The 23,083-nt window shown below is 42.7% G+C and overlaps 1 protein-coding gene across 1 annotated transcript; it reads left to right on the top strand.

Moving 5' to 3' along the window:
- Nucleotides 1-13,214: 13,214 nt before the first annotated feature.
- On the top strand, nt 13,215-22,480 carry LOC132379832 (interferon-induced protein with tetratricopeptide repeats 1-like). The gene is made up of 2 exons (XM_059948110.1): nt 13,215-13,242; nt 21,060-22,480. The coding sequence occupies exons 1-2, from the start codon at nt 13,215-13,217 to the stop codon at nt 22,478-22,480; spliced, it is 1,449 nt and encodes a 482-aa protein (XP_059804093.1).
- The last annotated feature ends 603 nt before the right edge of the window (nt 22,481-23,083 follow it).

Raw genomic sequence — 23,083 nt, forward strand, 5'->3', positions numbered from 1 at the left:
AGAATGTGGTGAGGATGGGAGGTGGGAGATGGACTTTGCTCAGCCTTCTTAGAAAGTAGAGACATATGGTAATTGGAATGAGAAGTGGAATTAAAATGGCTGGCTACTGGAAGATCCCGCATGTTCTGGCAGACAGAGCGTAATAATCAGTGAATCAGTCTCCCAATCTGTGTCGGGTCTCACCGATGTACAGGTGGCCACAGTGGGAGCACCCAACACAGTAAACAAACTTAAAAGAATCACAGGTGATGTGTTGGCTCACCTGGAAGGATAGTTTAGGGTTGTGTGGGGTTTAAGCTACAACCACCTTCTTCATTCAGTCCAGATTTCAACTTGGAGACCTGCAAAGCTGTATCCATGAAACCAGAAGCCCTTGCTGGCTCTGAGAACATCACTGTTACTAATGTCTCTGTCTTCCTTCCACAGAACTCTGGGAAGGGGAAAAGCAGGGAAACACAAATAGTTAAAAGGCAGTCTGCAATGACTGACAGGTATGCTAAGTAGGCAGAGAAAAGATCAACCAATCAGGTTGGGTGTGGTGGGTGAAGTGATTTATTACTTATGCTCTGCTAGCCTTTCTTGTTATTGGATCCAGGCAGCTCTGCATCAGCCTGTATTGTTGTTTCAGTGGCATCACTTCTTGGAAAATACTGCTTTCATTTTCTAGGATAAGTTTCTATTCAGCATCAGGGAGTTGCAGTCAATCTGTTCGAGCAGGAAATCAGAACATCGGACACCCTGCTCCATTGATATTAAAGGTCCATCGGAAGCTGTGAAAGACATTCAAGGAATTTTCTTTCTAAAGAACATAATGAGGTAGTGAGCACTGTAAATTAAAATTTATTTTTAAATTTATTTTATTAATTTAAGTGTTTAAATTTATTTTTTAACCATTGCACAGAAGCTTGATTATGGAAGTATGCTGAATGCATTGCTATAACTGTATTTAGTGCACTATGTTGGTGTTGCGCATTCATAGGCACATCATTAAAGGCAGATCAGGTTGCTTATGTCGAAAGTAAAGCAGAGTTATTATTTCAGGCCAATAAGCTTTCATTGCAAAAAATGATCTCCCAGTTAAACAGATTACAGCCCAGTTACTTGTTTCAACAACTTCACACAAAAAAGCATATCCAGTGCTTTCTGTTGTTTTTTAGACGTTAAGTATCTGCAACACTCTCTGTACCATTTTGGACGCTCAGCAGTACCAAGACTGGTGAGAGTCAGACATCAGACAATCTCAGCGTCATACAGACAAAAATAGGCCTTTGGCCCATCATTAAGTTGCTGCTTCATAATTGGCCGATCAGCTATTTGCATTAACGAGCGGGTGTACAGGCGTACATAATAGAGTGTACAACTTGATGAATGTAATAATGTACATATAAAATAAAAGTAACTTCCATTTGGGCTAGGTATATGTACAACTTGAAATTTATTCATGTGCTGTTTATAGTTTGGTGAATACAGTAACTCTCGGCTTTGTTACAAGTAATGATGTGAAGAAAAATGATCATGTATGAAGTGATGAATTTCATGAATTTTCTTCACTTGCAGCAACACTCAAAGAGATTTGTTAGAAGAGAAGCTCAATCAGCTTCACTGTCACTTCACGTGGGACCCTCAGAAGGGAACCATTGACTCGGAAGATGTGATGTACAGACTGTGAGATGCTATAAATCTTGGTGTGAAATATCAAGCCATGTGATGTGTCACAACCAAATCGCTTTCATAAATTGTCTGCAGGGTAACAATAAAGAAGCCATTCAGAACTTCTATGAAAGTTTTGCAATCCTGCATTTCACCAGAAAGCAAAGTTGTTTAATCAATGTAAATATCACTTTGGAAAGGCATTTGCGCATCGTCCAATATCAGCTATTGAACCACAACTGGATTCTACAGTTATAAGTGTAAGAAATGTAGAGTATTCCAAAACAAAAAGACTTACAGTAATCTTTTGAAATTAGATGATATTCATCCTGAAAATTTGCACAGAATACAGTATGTCTACATTTGGGACATTTGAATTATAACAGAGAAGATGTAAATCAAATGCCATCACCCTGTTCCGTAATGCACTGACAGTTGAATATGATTCAAATGAATAGAAGAAAGTGTCATGATAAATTGGAGATGAGGACTGACAAAAACCTTTGCAAGGATCCACATGATAGTAAGGCTCTGGAATAAGGAATTCCTATCATTTTGGTTAGTCAGATCACTTGGCTATACTCCTGCTTCCTGCACACTGACAGAGCCTAAGGTGACTTGCATGTTCTCTGATAAAACATTTTACTGATGGACAGGCTGAGCATTTCCAGGTTTTCAATAACACAATTTTAAAAAATTCTTTAGAAGGCAACTTCTGTACAGTCAGTAAATCTGCTTTTTATGGGATTGCAGGTCAGACCTGCATCAAGTGATCTGAGATGGAATTCATGATTACTTTTTTTCTCTCTTGCAGCAACACACCGGGAAATTTATTGAAAGAGAAGCTCGATCAGCTGCAGTGTCACTTCACATGGAGGCCACAGAAGTAACTATTAACTTGGAAGATGTGATGTACAGATTGCAAGATTCTAACCATATGAATTTGAAGTATGCAGAGCAGTCCTACAACCAATCTGCTTTTGTAAACTGTCTGCAAGGAATTGTGAGGAAGCAATTCAAAATTTAAAGGAGACTGAAAAGATTCTGAGGGAGAACCACAAAGATGAATTTGAAAGAAGAAGATCAGCACCTATGGAAACTATGCCTGGGTGCATTACCACATGGGACAACTGACCGAGGCCCAGTCCTATCTCAACAAGCTGGAGATGATCTGTAAACTGCTCAGTGATGGCCCTCACTATACAGCAATGATACCCGAGGTGTACGGGGAGAAGGGATGGTCATTGTTGAGCTCTGCTGCTGAATACTACGAGAAGGCAAAAGAATGATTTGAGAGGGCTCTGGAGGAAGATTCCGATAGTGTAGAATGGATTATGGGCTATATGACTGCTCATTATGATCTAGAAAATATTTCTGGCATTTCAGAGAATCAGGAGTGAAATCAGCCAGTGAAGTATCTGCGACAAGTGCTGGAGTTCGACCCAGATGACACGGTGGCCATGGTTATGTTGGCCCTAAAGCTGTAAGAGTTCAATGAAGCAGATAAAGTAAATGGATTAGATGAAGAAGCAGTGAGATCACCCAGATCTGCCATATGTGCTTCACTATACTGTGAAGTTTTACAGAATAACAAGAGCTTTCAGTATCACAACAGGCCTGTTTTTTCTTACACTGCCAAATCAGTATATATTACAGGGGAAATCTATTCACTCTGAAAAAGAAAGCAGACATCAACTATCCTAACAGATCTGTATTTCAACGGAAAGCTGTTGATTAGTAAGTACAAATATCACTTTGAAAAGGCATTTGAACTCAAACCATTATTTCTTCTTGCAAAACTGGATTTTACAGGAATCTGCTTAGAAAATGGAGAAGCAGACTGAGCAAAGGGGATCTACAAGTGTCTGCTGAGCTTGGAGGATCTTGCTCCAGATGATAAGCAAGCGTTAACTTAATAAGTTGGATTATCTGAACTGCAGCACAAGAGATCTGAATCAAACTCCATCATTTATTTTCTGGATGAACTTAAAATCCATCATGTAAGTAAGCAATGGAAGCTCTGCAACAGTAACTTGAGAAAGAACTTAGGAAAACAAGTTGAGAGGAATCTAAGAAACAGCAAAGCCTTTGGTGTTCTTGGGATGGTGCACCAGCTGGCTGGGGAGAAGGATGAGGCTGTTGAATGTTTTGAAAAGGCCTTGGAATTTGATCCTGGTAATGAAGAATATCTCAATGCACTTTCTGAATTATGCCTTTCTACTTAGGTTCCAGATGCCCAAACAGATCTGGGGGTACACTGACTGTGGAAAGTCTTTCCTCAACCATTTCTCACTATTACAGTTGACTGATATTATGTGCAATACATCAATCAAAAGACATTGACTTCATGTCTCATTGGTGATCTTCTGAAAGCTTTGTGATGAATATTGTGACCATACAGTCTACAGTATTTGCTTCTCCTATCAGTTCTCTTGTTTCCACCTGAGTTGAAGTGACATTATTCAGGTACATCTGATGCTATGGCTAGATCAGTAGCACTAGCATGCAAACACAACTGTAAGTTTCCAGTCCATGGGTCCAATTTAAGCTGCTGTTGATTGCAAGTCAAACAATTATGACCCAATTACGTGGAATGTTCTATATTCCAGTTTAAATTTGTGATTGATTACTATAAACTTTTCTTACACTTTTACATTATTTGCTCTCAGTAATACCATTCCAACAAATTTTAGTATGTATGCAAAAATATTAAGGGTGAAGTCTCTGCAACATGCACATTTGTATTGGTTTCCCTGCCATACTAATGAATTAAAGCTTCATGCAATTTACAGTGAAAAGGCACATGTAAGAACCAGTCTTCATTTCTTCATGTGCACTGCAAATTGAAAGCAGTAAATTGACAATGAAAGTACCCTTTGTACCCTCTGTGGAGCATAGGCTGCCTGTAGACAAAGCGACATGGTTTCCAAAATGGTGACTGTGAGACATTTGCATATGCGTCAGCCAGAAGTTAAAACAATGGGGTTGTGTTAATTGGCCTGCAACAATCCAGGCAGCTATGGGCTTAAACACATGAGAGCTCCACACATGCTGGAAATCCAGGTCAGCACACACAAAGTGCTACAGGAATTTAACAGGTCAGGCAGCATCTATGGAAATGAATAAACAGTTGATTTTACAATCAGAGACATTTTATGATTACCCCCCCCCACTTCATGACTCACTATGGGTTAAGTACTCTGCCCCATTGTAAATAGGCTCAAGTAAAGTTGCAATTAGCAAAGATATTTGCACATTCAGAATTTTTCCACTGCAGATATGTAATTCAAAGGAAGCATTGTCAACCCAAAATATTGAAGTAACTGATGTAATTGTATCTGTTGAAACTGTAATGAAACACCACTGTTATGTTTGAGCTTAAGGGTATAAAAATGTTCTGTATCTTTGGGTTTGTGAGCCCCTACCAAGATTGACTCCAGAATGATTCCAGCTTGTAGTGCTGAACAAAGACTTTTATATCACTAGCTTCAGTGTTTCTCTGGTCATTTTGATCACAGTCACAATCGTGCCCTCTTGTCCGTGACTCCCCTACTATAGGAAATTTTCCGCCTACATCCGATCCATCCAGACCTTTCAGTATTCGATAGGTTTCAATGAGATTCTCCCTACCTCATCAACTAAACTGCAGAGGGTAGAGGCCCAGGGCCATCAAAAGCTCCACATACGCTAACCTTTTATTCCTTGAGTGATTCTCATGAACCTCCTTTGGAGACTCTCCAATGCCAGAATATCTTTTCATAGATAAAAGGCAGAATACTGCTCACAGTTCCCCAAGTGTGGTCTGACCAATGCTTTATAAAAGCATCAGCATTACGTACAGTACATGCTTTAACATTTTAGTCCCCTTGAAATGAATATTAACATTGCATCTGCCTTCCTCACCACCGTCTCAACCTGCAAGTTAACCTTTAGGGAATCCTACACAAGGGCTCCCAAGTCCCCTTACTACTCAGATTTTTGAATTTCTCCCCACTTAGAAAATAGTATACATGACCATAACTTCCCTACACTATATTCCATCTGCTACTTCTTCGTCCATTCTTCCAATCTGTCTAAGTTCTTCTACAAGCTCCCTGCTTCCTTACAACAATCTGCCCCACTGCCTATCTCCAGACTGTCTGCAAACATGGCCACAAAGCCATCAATTCTGTCATCAAATCATTGACATATTCTGTGAAAAGAACACCACTAGTCATTGGCACCCAACCAGAAAAGGCCTGATTTATTCTCAATCTTTGCCTCTTTCCAGTCAGCCAATATTATGTATCTCCATGCTAGAATCTTTCCTGTAAGACCATGGTTTCTTATCTTTTTAAGCAGCCTCATGTGCAGTACCTTGTCAAAGGACTTCTGAAAAATCAAGTAAACAATATACACTGATTTTGTCTATCCTGCCTGTTATTTCTTCAAAGAATTCCAACAGACTTGTGAAGTAAGTTTTCCCCTTAAGGAAACCATGCTGACTTTGACCTATTTCATCATGCGCCTCCAAGTACACCGAAACGTCAGCATTAATAATGGACTCCAACATCTTCCCAACCACTGAGGTCAGGCTAACTGGCTTATAATTTCTGTGCTTTTGCCACCCTTCATTCTTAAAGAGTGCAATGATATTTTCAATTTTCCACTCCTCCAGAAGTATTCCAGAATCTGGTGATTCTTAAAAGACCACAAGCAAAACCACACTATTGCTTCGTATAGCCCGGGAGTGTAGTCCACCTTGTTCTCGTGACTTATCTATCATCAGAACTCCCAGCTTCCCAAGAACCTTCTCCTTCGTAATAGCAAATAGACTCACTTCTGCCCCCTGAGACGCTCAACATGGAAACTTCTTCATGACACAAACAATTTCCAGGGAGAAAACATCTGGCTTCTTCAGCTTTGCTTTCGTGATCCACAATGAGACAAATATTTTGGTAGATTTTAGCTCCACCTAGACACTATATAAACAATTAGAACGACACCTTGCAGAGTTACTTAGCTGACCAGCCATCTGAGGTGCAGCTGGAATTCTGCACAGCATCATGAGGTGAGTCACGTCTTCACTTTACAGAATGTTTACAAATTCTGGGCGATTTGACAGTGACATTAGCATGGATATTTGGATCAGTTAGATTTAATGTGACCTGTTTCTGGACATGGAACCAGAAAAGGTGCTGGTGGACAATCAGCATAAGGATTTTGGATCTGATCCCAACTTTGTGATCTGGGAACTTTACCTTGATCCTGGTGTAGCCCCCTGGTAAGCATCAAGCTCGCTCAGCTTACTTCCATCTGGGGAAAGCAGCCTTTGGCCCTGCCAAAACTGGCCAATCAGCTTGTGTGATGTGTGATGTGATGTGGTGTCCCCGCCACACCAAATAACAGACAGTACACCATATGCAATTAAATGATTATGCATTATAGATCTTACTGGAACTATGTACTTAATAGAGATATAATATAAAAGGAAAAGTAAAAGACACCAAACTTAGCGAAGTCCAACCACGTCGCGCACAACCATTGGAGATCAGTTAACAAAGTCTTCTTCCTACCATTCGATCCCATCCGACCTCCTCAGCCCACCGCCTGGGACCAACCACGGTGGTCAACAAGACGCTCCACAAGAATCTGTCCTCGTCTCCTCTTCTTGCTGAACACTCTGTGCCTTGGACCCCCACTTGGGGTCCTTTCCGTCAAGCAGCTTACAACATTGCGCCTTCTCTCTCCAACCCCCTCGCGCCTTCTCCTCAAAAGATCACACAAAACTAGCTTACAGACCCACTAGAAAGAGTAACAGCTATCCCAATTGGTTAACAAATTATCAGTAAATCAGTAAATTAACTGGTTATCAGTAATTATAACCTAAACAAGCTGCGCGAGAAAGCACTCTCTCATTTGTTAACATAACAAAGAAGCCATTTTAGTAGCCTTAGCAGTAACATAAATGAAGAAACCCCTTACAGTGGGATCAGAGACCAACGGAGTGGGATGATCCCACAGTATGTGAGCACTCAGTTCGATATCCCAGGATGTGACAATAATTTGAAACAAGGCCTGTGGTGCTAAGTCACTTAAGGATAGGGAGCTGATTGGGAGTGAGGAAAGCGAAAATTACATGAAGGAGCATATCCCCTGAATAGATGACATGATTCTTAAGTTCCGCAGTTGGGAACTGACTTTTCCCAGTCGGATGCATTCAGGGAAATGCAGGAACAGTGACTGAGAGACTAAAGTTTACAGCTGTCGCTGAGAGGTATAGTGAGCTGAGCAGATGGGGATTAAAAGCTGCAAAATTCATGAAAACAGATTATTGCTCCTGGAGCTGGTCTAGGCACAGGCAATCTATGAGCTTGATCGATAATAGGTAGGGACAGTAAAATTTTAGGAATAAGTTTGTCAAAAAGCTTGCAAAGAATTCCGTAGGCTGATCACTTTCCATTAACTCTTCAAGGCCCAGAATTTGTAAGTTATTTCTTCTGCTTCTATTTTCTAAATTGATAATCTTCTGTCTTAATTTTTCATTCGACTTTGATTGTTTTTAACAAAGCTTTTGCAGGTCAATTTTCGCATCTAAAATTGTCAGCGTTGCTTCATTCTCTTCTATTCATTTATCATGTTCAGTTAAGGTTTTGTGAATAGAATCCGATTTTGCATCTATTTGTTTAATTTCAGCGGAAGATTCTTTTTTGTGCTTTCGAAGCAGCTTCATAATAGATTCCAAAGATGCAGGAGGATCTTCTTTTTTAGTACCTTTGGCACCCCTTGTAGTCATAGTGAAACAATATCATCTTAAAAGTAAGGTTTCAGAACAGGTTGGAAACAGTAAAGTAAGTAAGATAGGAGCCATTGCAAAAAGTTGCTACTCCATCGGCAAACAATAGGAAGTCCCAATTTAATACCTTCAATATGAAAATGCCACCACATGCAGGAAGTCTGTGAAATCCTGATTTACCCAACGTACCGATGAACATAAGAATGCTTAAGAGAGGTTATTCTCCTTTTTCTTCCAGGTACAAGCCATCTGCTTTTCCACGAGACTTATAGCTAAAGATTCACTTTCATTTTGTATATATACCATCCCTCATCAGCATTGTTAACAAGATGTAACACTAGAGAATGAATATTAAAATAACAAAAAGACCTACTTTCAACGTGTCACTCACTGTGCTGGGACGGTGTTTTACAGAATCAGTGTAGATGGAGTGAGCCATTCGGAGAGGTGAGTCGGGGCAGTGGAGTTCTCATGGCCACGGTGTGAGGATGGATCGCTCTGGGCGCCAAGCTGACTTGAAGAGCTTGAGAGCGGTTTCAGACTGGGTGGGAAATTCTGGGACTGGAGTGAGTCACTGGTCTGCGTGGTCTAGGCCCGAGCCCTTCGCTGTGGCCAGTTTCTAGTGTGAGTTATAATCTACTGTATACTCAAATTAAATGCTGGTTCAGATCGAAGGCGAGAGCTGATTTCGTTCATTTGCCTCAATGTTCACTCTTTCCTGGGTGTCAGAGCCTTTTGGTGCTCCATTGTTTGGTCAATTTTAATGCTGGCCCAGATAGACTGAAAAGGCAGGTTGTCGGGATGCAAGGTGAGAGCAGATTTCAGTCGCTCTCTGCAATGGTCACTCCCCTCTCCCTGGCACTGAGGCTATGAAGCCAGGCCCTGCTGCTATGCTGCATGTCTGCTAATATGCTGAGCGAGTCTTTGGGTCTACTCCAGGCTGCTCCGAGATTTGGATCTGTGGACTCAGTTTGGTTTGGAATGTTGTCGTTCGCCTGAATAGTTTTCACGATTTGTGTTATTTATTCTCTAGAACATTGGATGATTCTCTTTTATTTCTTTTTCTTTAATTGGGTTCTTTTGGGTTTATTGTTTTGTGGGTACTCAAAATTCCAAGGCACAGAAAATTAGGGACAGTCCTGGTGAAAATGATCAGTCTGGATGCGTTCTTCATGGTTAGCATGGGCAAGGCACACAGAAGCTCCTAAAGCTCCTCTCTGTGCCTTGATAACATTCAGCAGTTCCAACAACATTCATTCCAACTTCTCATTCTGACTTTCAAGTTATCCCTTTATCTTGGTGAAACTGTAATTTCCTTGTACTACCACATAACTCGTGCATAGAATTTGCGGGTCACAATGTGGCCTCCTCCGTGACATGGACATCAGGTAAGTGAAGCTGATGAGTTCCTATAAGAGGCAGCACTAACCCTTTCTGTGGACAGAGCCATGTTGGCACCCACACCACCTCTGAATGCTGCACAAGAAACATATTCTAATTTACATCAAACTTAAAGGAAAATACAAATTCTTTATTTAAGTAAAAAGGACATTGCCTGTTCATAACCACTAAGTAAAGATATATCCCAATCCACTAAGTCAGGAATCTAGACACCCACCCTTACTCCATACTACCGGACTCCAATTGCCCCTTTGTTACCTCTCTTCTCAAACTGTCTCTACTTATCCTCCCAGCTCCACCCAAAACCTCCCCCATTTTGTTCCATCTGTCCACCGTCCCCTTCCTCACCTGGTTTCACCTAACATCTGCCAAATCCTATCTCATTCCTCCTATCCTCTCTTTATACTGGCTCTTTCTCAGTGCTGATAAAGGGCCTCAGTCTGAAATGACAACTATCCCTTTGCCTCCACAGATGGTTCTTCACCCTCTCAGTTGCTCCAACTGGTTATTAGTTGTTGTAGATTCTTACCAGCCTCTGAGTGACAAAGTAAAGAAGTTCCCCCTCATGTTCCCCTTAAACATTTCACCTTTCACCCTTAACCCATGTCCTCTTATTCAAGTCTCACCCATCATCAGTGAAAAAGGCCTACTTGCATTTACCCTATCTATACCCCTCGTACTGTTATAGACCTCTATCAAATCTCCCTTAACTCTCCTATGCTCCAGGGAATAAAGTCAAAACATACTCAACATTTCCCTACAACTCAGTTCTTCAAGACCCAGCAAAAAACTTGGAAATTTTCTCTGTCCTCTTTCAATTTTATCGATATTGTTCCTGTTGGTAGGTGATCACAACTGCACATAATATTCTAAATAAGCCCTGACCAACGTCTTATACAATTTCTGCAGAACATCTCAACTCCTGAATTCAGTGCTTTCATTTATGAAGGTCAATGTGCCAAAACCTCTCTTTACATCCACATCTACCTGTGACAGCACTTACAATGGACAATGGATGGGTATTCCCAGATTCCTCTGTTCTACCACGCTCCTCAGTGATCTAATGTTCACTGTGTAAGTTCTGCGGTTTAGAACTGGCAAAAGGCCGGTTCCCGTTCAATGTTCTAAGTTCAAAGTGAATTTTATTGTCAAAGTACATGTATGTCACCAAATTCATCCCTGAGATTCATTTTCTTGTGGGCATACTCAATAAATCTTTAAAATAACGATTATTACATAATTAATGAAACATACCCAGCTAGGGTGTTCAACCAGACTGCAGAAGATAACAAACTTGGCAAATATAAAGGAGAAAATAAGTAACAATACATAAATACGAAGAACATGAGATGAAGTGTCCTTGAAAGTGAATCCAATTTTTGTGGGTACATTCCAATAATGAAGTGAGGAGTGCTAGTTAGAATAACATCTATCTTTGGCAACTTGCCAGAATCTCAAAATCAACAAAGAAACAGCCATTTGGGAAGATTTGAATATAATTAAACCAAGTTAAAGGGAAGAGATGCTTGGAAAATTTGCCCACTGTACAACTAGTGGCCGATTATGAGCAAGCACTCATGAAACTGAATGCCTTCTATGTTGTCTGTAAACAAGAAACGGCACATCCCAATGCATTTCAAATTACAGATGGTGACTTTAACCAGGCCTGTTTGAAGAAATATCTTCCTAATTATGCCCTGCACAAAACCTGTTGCATCAGATGTCCCAATACCCTAGACCACTGGGGTACTATGATAAATACATACTGCTACACTACGATAAGGAATCCCTATCGTTCCTTCCCAGAATGCATTTTCGTAAGTCGGATCATTTGGCTGTACTCCCACTTCCTGCTACAAGCAGAGCCTAAAGGGCAAGACTCCAGATATCAAGACAACTAAGTGGTGGTTTGGGGTGGCTGAGGAATGGTTGCAGGATATCTTAAATTCATGGACTGGGCCCTGTTCAAGAATTCATCTGAGGACCTGAATGATTACACCAGGTTTGTTACAGACTTTATGAAAACAGCTGTGGATGAGTGTGCTCGCAACAATATTGTCCCGGGTTTTCCAGAAGCCCTCTGGAAAACCATCTCTTGAGCAAAGTGGGGATTCTGAATTAGACTGGATTCAATGAGGAATGCTCAACAGCTGTGGCAGGGTTTGAGTGCCACAACCTCCAACAAAGGTAAATATTGCATCACGGGGGAAGGCAGAGCTTTGCTTCCCGATGAGCTCAATGCCTTCTATGCTCACTTTCACCACCAGAACAGCGAGGAACCATCACGCGCCCCCATGTGCCTTCAAGAGAGTGAATCCAAGAAGAAACATCCGATCTGCATGGTGTACCTGTCCAAGTACTGAAGACTTGTGCCATCGGACTTGTGGGTGTATTCACGACTATCTTCAATCTTTCCCTCCAGCAGTGTGTGGTACCACCTGCTTCAAGCTGTCTTCAATCATACCGCCCAAGAAGAGTGTGCTAACCTGTCTAAATGTCTATCGCCCAGTGGCACTTACATCCACAGTGATGAAGTGTTTTGAGAGGCTGGTGTTGAAGCACATCAGCTCCTGTCAATCATTCAAAGTTAGTAAGACCAAGGGAACTGATTGTCAACTTCAGGAGAGAAAAACAAGAGGTCCATGAGCTAGAAATCATCGAAGGATCTGAGGTGGAGAGAGCCGGTAACTTTAAATTCCTGGGTGTCACTATCTCAGGAGACCTTTCTTGGACCCATCATATGAATATTACTGCAAAGAAAGTGCAGCAGCACTGATGCACCATCAATAACTCTTGGAGACATGAGGCAAGATATAGGCTTTTATTGGCTGGAAGAAAGAACAAGCGGCAATTGACTACCACACTACATCCTGGAGACTGAGGCCGGGGCTGTGTCTCCAATTGCCTTTATACCGGGGTCCGTGGGAGGAGCCATAGGAGTAGTTAGCGGGGGGGGGGGGGGTGCGTGTCCAGACAGGTATATGCAGTTCACCACATTCACCCCCAATTTGTTTTAAAAGAGAGTCCCCCATGGGGTGAAGTTTCTTACAAGTATATTTATAGGTTAAGTCTATCAGGTGGTCGAATCTGTTGCAGCGATCTACGTAGCACTGGCTATGATTGCACAGGTGCCGGTGGTGATTGCACCAGAGATGGTGGTTGTGCTGGTTCCGGCCTGACTGGAGGTGTCAGCCCACTAGACATCAGTGATCCATCATGCATGTGCAAGGCGCCTGGTACATGCGTGTGCGAGATGCCCAGTATAGGAGTGTCATGAGGAGTCTGTGTAGGGCTCGGTGTGCGCGGTGTCACCTCGGGTACAGGGTTCATAGTTACCGTGGAGTGTTCGGGGTAGTGGTCTGCTGCTCCTGCGGGCGCCAGGTCGCGGATGGAGACCGTGTCCTCCCGCCCATCAGGTAAGACCACGTAGGCATACTGGGGGTTTGCATGTAGTAGGTGAACCCTCTCGACCAGTGGGTAGTATTTATTGCACCTCGCATGTTTCCGGAGCAGCACCATCCCTGGGGATGTCAGCCAAGTCGGTAGGGTGGTCCCAGTGGCAGACTTCCTGGGAAAAGAAAGTAGGCGCTCGTGAGGGGTGGCATTGGTGGATGTACATAACAGGGAGCGGATAGAGTGGAGTGCCTCGGGGAGGACCTCTTGCCATCGAGAGACTGGCAACCCTTTTGACTTAAGGGCTAAAAGTGTGGCCTTCCACACTGTGGCATTCACCCTCTCCACCTGTCCATTTCCCTGGGGATTATAACTCGTGGTCCTACTAGTAGCAATGCCCCTAGCCAGCAGGTACTGGCGCAGCTCGTCACTCATAAAGGAGGACCCTCTATCACTGTGGATATAGCAGGGATATCCAAACAGAGTGAAAAGCTGGCGCAGGGCTTTTATGACGGACGTGGCAGTGGTGTCGGGGAAGGGGATGGCAAAGGGGAACCATGAGTACTCGTCGATAATGTTGAGAAAGTAGACATTGCGGTCGGTGGAGGGAAGGGGGCCCTTAAAGTCAACACTCAGTCGCACAAAGGGGCGGGTGGCCTTGATAAGTTACGCCTTTTCAGGACAGTAGAAGTGCGGTTTGCACTCAGCACAGACTTGGCAGTCCCTGGTCATCATCCTGATGTCCTCAAGGGAGTAAGGCAGGTTCCGGGCTTTCACGAAATGGTAAAATCGGGTGAGCCCCGGGTGGCAAAGATCTGCCTGGAGGACGTATAGCTGGTTGAGCTGTGTGCTGACACACGCTCCCCGGGATAGGGGCATCAGGGGGCTCATTGAGCCTTCCAGGCCGGTACAGGATACCATAGTTGTAGGTGGAGAGTTCTATTCTCCACCGCAAAATTTTATCATTTTTCATTTTGCCCCGCTGTTGGTTGCTGAACATGAACGCAACCGAGCGCTGGTCTGTCAGCAAGATGAACCTTTTGCCGGCGAGATAGTGCCTCTAGTGCCTAATAGCTTCCACTATGGCCTGGGCTTCTTTCTCCACCGCGGAGTGCCGAATTTCAGGGCCTTGAAGGGTATGAGAAAAGAATGCTACTGGCCTGCCTGCCTGATTGAGGGTAGAAGCCAGCGCAAAATCGGAGGCATCACTCTCTACTTGGAAGGGAATGGTCTCGTCCACCGCATGCATCGTTGCTTTGGCAAAGTCCCCTTTAACGCGGCTGACGGCCGCGCAGGCCTCGGCAGATAGGGGAGATGTGGTGGACTTGACCAGGGTGCGGGCCTTGTCTGCGTAATGGGGGACCCATTGGGCGTAATAGGAAAAGAAGCCCAGTCACCGTCTGAGGGTGGTGGGAAGAGGGAGTTCTAACAGGGGGTGCATATGGTCGGGATCAGGGCCAATGACCCCGTTCTCCATGACATACCCAAGGATAGCGAGTCGGGTGGTTCTGATCACACACCTGCCCCTGTTATACGTAAGGTTCAGGGCTTTGGCCATTTGGAACAATCATTGGAGGTTGGCGTTGTGATCCGGCCAGTCGTGACCACAGATGGTAATGTTATCTAGATAGGGAAATGTGGCCTTCAGTTGGCACTGGTTCACCATCCGGTCCATTTCCCTCTGGAAGACAGAAACACCATTTGTGACACTGAAGGGGATGCGCAGGAAGTGATAGAGCCTGCCGCCTGCCTCGAAGGTGGTGTAGGGTTGGTCCTCTGAGCAGATGGGGAGCTGGTGGTAGACGGATTTCAGATCTATGGTCAAGTACACCTTGTACTGAGCTATCTGGTTGACCATATCCGCGATGCGGGGTAGGGGGTACGCGTCAAGCTGCGTGAACCTATTGAAGGTCTGGCTATAGTCCACGACCATCCTATTTTTTCTGCCTGGTCCGAACAACAACCACCTGGGCCCTCCAAGGACTTGTGCTTGGCTCAATGATCCCCTCCCTGAGCAGCCGCTGCACCTCCGACTGAATGAAGGCCCTGTCCCCCACACTGTACCTCCTGCTTTTAGTTGCCACAGGTTTACAGTCGGGGGTCAGGTTGGCGAACAGCGGTGGGGGAGGGATCTTGAGGGTGGAGAGGCTGCAAGTGGTGTCAGTGGCGCAGCTGTCGGCATCGTGCTGGGTGGGATGTGTGGGTGGGTGTGTGTGTGGTCAGTAGTGGGATATATGGTGAAGTCCCACAAAACTGAGGATTCCTGACAGTGAGTGGTGGGAGGGGCCCATCATATGCCACTTTCAATGTGGCTCTGGAAGTCTAGCCCCAATAGCACAGGCACGCACAGTTGAGGCATGACCAGTAGCACAACAGTAACTACTCCTCAAACATCAGGCTCTTGAATAACAGGGGATGACTACACTCATGTAAGGACTGTTATATTGTTGTCTCATGGTCATTATTTATTGCTATTTATTTATACCTGTATTTGCACAGTTTATAGTTTCTGATGTTTGCAGGACTGAGAAAAACCACCACATCTGTACACCACAATCAGTTAATCAGAAGCAAACACTGTCACCTCTGCCTTTAACTGATGCCATTGTCTCGGTTATGCAGTGGAAGGTGAAGTCTTTCGAATGAAACACTATGTCCAGAGTTCCAGAGGTGAGCCATGTTTCTGTGAAGCACAGTACACAACAATCCCTGATGTACTCCAACCTTGCTCTGAGTTTCTCAATTTTATTTTCCAAATTGTTAACATTAGACGGTGGGTTTGGAAACTCAGGGCCACATGTTACCTGAAACTCATCCAGGCTGGAGTGTTTTCTTAAAGGGAAACTACACTCACTATCCCAGTGGTCTGCAGACAAGTCTTCTGATTTTGAAGATCAGATTTCTTAAACATCTTATAACAATGTTGCTTACGGAAATACCACTGGCAATGATTGTAGATTCCAGCTGTTGTAGTCCTAATTGGGAATATTTCATGTTTCCTTTCAGAGTTGCACAGACACATTTTGCCACTCTCCAGCACCATGTTACCCACCAAGAGCATCATCTGGCTGGACATCCAACTTTCTCTGAACACAGGAGCCCAGATGTCCACATTCATTATTCCTGTCAACATAAACAAGTGCACCAATTTTCACTAAACACTTGCAGAAAATTTTAACTGAATCTCATTCACACATTCCAGCTGCTGCCAACGTTATGATTTTCTGGAGTTTATCTTGTCAACTGGCAATTGAAACAGGGAGAGCACAGTACAAATTTTCTATTGCTGTATTTGACCAGAAAGATTATTCACTTAGACCAGGTGTGGAGGGAGAGCTGGATCCCCAGGAGGAGAAGGAAACAAAAGGTTAGACCTGGATCAGAGCTTCAGAGGGACAACTGAGCAACACCATGAGACAATTCACCGTCTCCAACACAATGTCCCCACCAAGCCACAACTGAGAGTCCTCTTTAAATAAAGTTAGACTGCAGGAAACTTGTTCCAGCCACAATTAACTTGACAAAATTACATCAAAAACACAAGGGCTTAACCACTCTAGTTAAGATACTGATTAGTAAATAAAGGTGCTCAAAAACCCAAGAAGGCAAGCTGCAGGACTCAAGACTATTTCATTTAGGAATACCGCATGGAATAGGCCTTTCCAGCCCTTTGTGACATACCGTCCAGCAACTCACAATTTAACACTAGCCTAATCACAGCACAATTTACGATGAACAATTACCCTACTAACTTGTGTGTGTTTGGATGTTTGGAGGAAATTGGAGCAGCCAGAGAAAACCGACTCATTACACAGGGATGACATTAAAATTCCTTACAGGGATGCCCAGATTGAACTCCAAACTCTGTAATGCTGTTGTACTAATATTCTCCTGTGCAGAGATGGAGGTCCAGTGTTCTGTTGTGCAGAGATGGAAACATAGAAACAATGTGTGCGACAACTATAAAGTTGAAAACAATCTTTCTCATTCAAATTGCCAATGAGAGGTGACAGTGTTCCAGGTTATTTTGCTTTCTGAAAGAACTGTTTCATCAGGTGTATTTTAACATCTCTTTTTGGCAGAAGTTGTATCATTCATACATTCTTAATCAATCTAACAACCAGTAAAGCCAGACCAAATCAGTCTCTGGAGTCTTTTAGTTACAACTTTTGGAAAGACTGGGAGTTTATTTCCTATTTAATTATCTAATGGGACACTACTTCACAAAACTTGAGGACATAACTCCAGAGGTTTATCATTTTAAAGTGCAAGAGATTCAGGAAAAAGTATATGAATACTTTCTAATAATACACTCATACCCATCACTACTATGCTACTAATTAGCAGGTCTAACAATAGTGCCTCTGATTTTTACATTAGATATCAGTCCAGTGGGCATGGTGAAGGCACACAGCAAAAGGTCAATACCCTTGCTTAATGGCATTGGACCATGGCATAAAAAGGTTGGAATCCGCTGACCTAGATGATGTGAAACACAGATTACAAGATTCAAGAAAGATTGGTGGGAAAATCAAGACCAGCCTCAGAGCCAATTTGATTTTGTGAACCACTTGCAAAGCAACTACAAAGAAGCAGTTCAAAATTTTAGGGAAAGAATAAATATTAATTCCTACGGAAACTGTGCCTGGATGTATTACCACTTACGACAACTGACTGAGACCCAATCCTGCATCTGCAATACGGAGATAATTTGCAAAGTGCCTTCACTCTACAGCAATGATAGCTGTTGTGTATGGGGAGTAGGGTTAGTTATTGTTGACTTCTACTGCTGAATATAATCACTTATATTCTGAGGTGAAGACTCCATCTTGCTGTAAAAGAGATCCATTCAAGAGCCTGATAACAGCAGGACAGAGGTACCGTTGAGCATGGTTTAACATGCTTTCAGGTGTTTGTGTCTTCTGCTGAGTGGGAGAGGAGAGAAGGAAGATCATCCGGAGGGGATTATGCTGGCTGCTTTACTGAGGAGTCCACAGGGAGGAGGCATGTTACCATGATATGCTGAGGGGTGTCCACAACTGCATTTCCTTGTGGTCTCGTGCAGAGCAGTTGTCATAAGAGGCTGTGATGCGGCCAGATATAATGATGTCAATGGTGCATCAATAAAATTCTGTCAGAGTGCACAGGGAACTGCCAGATTTATTTGCATTAGTGAGCTTTCTCAACTCAACATGATTGTATCAGGAATGTTCAAAGTGAATGTTCAACTGTACATTTTCCTCAGTCGGCTGAATGTTGTGCTGGGTATTCATCAATCGTTGTCTGTAAGAATATCAATGCCACTTGAAAACTGCAGAGAACATGGCATTTTTACACACAATGATGGAATGCAGGAAGAAATTGGAAACGTGCTTCAGAACAATGCAAATGTCACCACAAGTTTACGTATAACAGTAATACTGTTGAAGAGGAACACATGGATGCCAATTTTTAAGACAAATAACAGATGAGACAGGATCTGGACTGGATTGAGACTAAATTATCATGGAGTGGGTATTGTGGCTGTGAGAAAGAGTAATTAAACGATTTTGTCCTGCATGGGCTGTTTGAGAGTGACCATAACAGATTAGAATTCTTCATTAATATGCTGCGTGAAGTCACAGAATGAAATCAAGGGTGTGAATCTGAACAAATGAAATTATGAGGACCCAATTGATTGGCAAACTATTCAATGGATTGATCGTGAATGGGCACTGTATGATATTTAAAGAATGAACTACAACAATATGTCCATTCCTGATTGACATAAACAGACATAAGGAAAGAAGGGTCAACCCTGTGGGGGAAAATCGGCACAGAATTAGACCAAAAAAAGCAGCCGCTTGAGGATTGGGGGCAGTTCGGAGTTCAGCCAAAGAGGGCAGAAATATTGATTAACAGTGGTAAGATGAGGTGTGAGAGCAAACTGACAGGGTACATTAAACTAATAGTAAATATGGAGAACTGAAATAAGATAGTGACCAGAATTGCAGATCGCTTACAATTACAAACAGAGAAAATTATAAATAATTGAACAAGGATGCTCAGAGAGACCCACTACACAGGCATTCTGGTGAGATGTAGACTATTTCTACGGCAAATCAATGCTTATATTGGCTTGCAGGAAATGCTTCTAAATTCTATTTATTGCCTCTGTGTAATTAATATACTTTGAATTCCAGTTTCCATTCACAATAAGGAAGTAACTGATAGTATAAAGGGTTGTCAGGTATAACATCCGACGCAACAACGGAGACCCAGCAGAAGAAGAACCGCACAAACTGAGAAAGAGCACAAATTGCTTTCCATCCAACGAACATCATGAGGTAAAGGACGTTTCCTTGCAGTTTATCTTTATGTACAAATTATTATAGAGGAGGTGGTTTATCAAAAATAGTGGATCATAATGAAAAACTTTGAAATACCCAGAGTGAAAGCATACGGGCTAACACGGTAGTTGAATGACAAGACTGTAGGGTGATTCCTACGTTACTCTGCTGGGGTGTAAACAATAAAGGGAACTGCAGTGTTTTACTATTAGTTTTTGTTATTAACATCTAATAAAATGGCTGAAATCACAAGATTTGCATCTGATACTTGATTTCTGAAGAGCCTTCTGTTCTGTCTGATCACCAGATCCAACAGCAGTTCAAGGGATCATAAATAATCCTTTCTCACGGCAGGAGAGGCAAGAGGAGTAGGAGAGTAGGAGTCTGATGAAGTCGGTTTACCTGCACTTGTCTTCCTCAAACAGGGGTCTTCGGTGGAATACGACTGAGAACAATGACATTATTTGAGAAACTTAACAGTCAGCGCAATCACTTTACCACGGATTGATTTCCACGGTAATTTGTAAGGAACGTGGACATTCTCTCTGTGACTGTGTGTGTTTCCTCTGGGTACTTGATTGTCATCCTATATTACAGTGATGTACGGCTCGGGGTTAGTGAGTATTTGGTCTCAGAAACGTGCTGACACACTTGCCGACTGTCCTGCTCAAATCTTTTTGGTCTGGTACGATGCATTTCACTGTATGTTTTAATGTACGTGTGAGAAATACAGCTAAATCTTCAGTCTTTAAAAGTAGGAGTTGAGTCAACTCTGCCATACACTTCAGCCGCGTAGATTTGAGCACGTTGGACCCTACGGGGTGCATTCAGTACTGAGGTAATACACCAGAGGAACATGCTACTCTAAACTGTCATAATTTCCAGCCCCTAGCGGCTTTCAGGACAGAATGGAGGAGCTGCATCCACGGTGCGGCAAATTCATCTCCTTTGGGAGGAAGCAGGAAGCAGAGTTGATCTCAGAGTAGGGTTAAAGGTCGGCACAACATGTTCTATGTTCGATGCTGGTCTATGTTCTTTCAGAAATGTGCAGCAGGATCAGGGGACGTTGCTCATGCAATTGTTCTGTGAACTGATCTGGTAACTCGTAAATTGCCAGACTTCAGTGGGCTTCACAAAACAGCTTTATCTCACTAATGTTATTGAAGTTCTCAATCTTCCAAACACTGAGTCTGAGTACTGGTGGCTCTCTGGGGAAAAGCTCCACTTCTCTGTACCGAGATCTGGAGCTATGCTCAGGCTGCTGGCAAAAAAAATCAAATTCTTCATATTGGGTTACTGATCTGAAACATTCTCCTTCCTCAGATGCAGACTGACAGGCTGAGCATCTCCAGGTTTTCAATGCCATAATTATAAAAAAAAATCTTTTAAATGCAGCTTTCATACAGTTAGTAAATCTGCGTTTTATGTGTTTGCAGGTCAGACCTGCATCAAGTGATCTGAGATGGAATTCATGATTCCGTTTTTTCTCTCTTGCAGCAACACACCGGGAGATTTATTGATAGAGAAGCTCGTTCAGCTGCAGTGTCACTTCACATGGAGGCCACAGAAGGAAACTGTTGATGTGGAAGATGTGATGTACAGATTGCAAGATTCTATTGATATGAATTTGAAGTATAAAGATCAGTCCTACAACCAACTCGCTTTTTTAAATTGTCTGCAGGGCAATTATGAGGAAGCAATTCAAAATTTAAAGGAAGCTGAAAAAATTCAGAGGGGGATCCACAAAGATGAATATGAAAGAAGAAGCATCATCACCTATGGAAACTTTGCCTGGGTGCATTACCACATGGGACAACTGACCGAGGCCCAGTCCTATCTCGACAAGCTGGAGATGATCTGTAAACCGCTCAGTGATGGCCCTCGCTATACAGCAATGATACCCGAGGTGTACGGGGAGAAGGGATGGTCATTGATGAGTTCTGCTGGTGAATACTATGAGGAGGCAAAGGAATGCTTTGCAAAGGCTCTGGAGCAAGATCCTGAAAACACTGAGTGGATAATGGGATATGCAACCGCACTTTCTCGTCTGGAATCACTTTCTGGAACCCCAGAGAGTCGGGATCAGAGTCAGTCAGTGAAGTATTTCCGACGAGTACTGGAGCTTGATCCAGATGATGCTGTGGCCATGGTGCTGTTGGCTCTAAAACTGCAGGGGTTAGGGCAAAATAAGGAAGCAAATGAATTAGTTGAACAAGCATTGCAGAAGACCTCTGATCTTCCATATGTGCTTCGCTATGCTGCAAAATATTATAGACAAAGGGGATTTGTGGAGAGGGCAATTGAGCTCTTGAAAAAAGCATTAGAATTAACTCCACACTCTGGTTTCTTACACTACCAACTTGGATTGTGCTACAGAAGTCAGCTGAAATACACTCGTTGCAGATATCCTCGCAATCCTGAATTTCAGCAGAACCCAGAGTTGATTAATCTATGCAAATATCACTTTGAAAAGTCTTTTGAGCACCGTCAAAGGTCAGCTATTAAACCGCATCTGGTCTTTGCAGACATCTGCATAACAAGTGGGGATTATTCCAGAGCAGAGGAGACTTACCGTAGATTGGTGGAGTTAGTGGACATTCGTCCAGAGAATATGCAGAGCATTTGTCTGGAAGCTGGGTTATTTGAACTGCACCAGAAAAAATCTGAAACAAATGCTGTTCGCCTCTTCCTGAAAGGAGTGAAAATTGAATATAACTCAGAAGAACGGGAAAAATGTTGCATGAATTTGGAGAAGTGGGCAGATAGGAAACTTATAGTTAATGCAAATGACAGCAAGGCTCTTGGTGTCAAAGCAGTTCTGTATCAGCTGGATGGGAACAAGGATAAAGCGACTGAATACTTTGAGAAGGCCTTGGAGTTTGATCCTGGCAATGAGGAATATGTGAGTGCTCTTTCTCAATTACACATCTGAGCGCCACTGGTTTGTTTTAAAGGTATATTTCCATCTGACCTCAGGATAGGTTTAGTGGGCTGTTGCTTTAATATTATTGTGTTTCCTTTAAAAATATTATTTCCTCAAGTACCCTGAGCAAACTGAATTTAATTGTGCTTCTCTGGACTCTGGAAAGATGGGATTTGGGAAACTGCAGCAAGTGGTGTAAAATGAGAAATCAAGCATTTTTCCTCATTGGGTTGTTTGACCTATTAACCATTGAATGTATTTTCATTTTCACGTATTCTGATGCATAATTGTAATTCTGGAATGATTTTTGAAGTGCGATTGTATCTTATGAATCATTATAAAATATACTCTTAAGCTATGTCTATTAATTAAACCTTCAAAGCCAACGTTGGGTCCTGTCTTGACACAATCAAAGGAACGCTAGCAACAAATCCTTAACAGCACGATTCCAAGCTGCTGAGTGTGGTGGAGGAATTGCTTGGAAGGTGGAATGACTGGCGAGTGGCAGTGGAGGGGTTTGGGAATAGTTCATGGAAATTCAAATAGATAATAATTTCAACAAAAAAAGGATTAGATTTTTCATTCATAATAATCAACCAAGGACAATGTAAC

The sequence above is a fragment of the Hypanus sabinus genome, chromosome 22 (genome assembly GCF_030144855.1).
Source record: "Hypanus sabinus isolate sHypSab1 chromosome 22, sHypSab1.hap1, whole genome shotgun sequence".
NCBI lineage: Eukaryota > Metazoa > Chordata > Chondrichthyes > Myliobatiformes > Dasyatidae > Hypanus > Hypanus sabinus.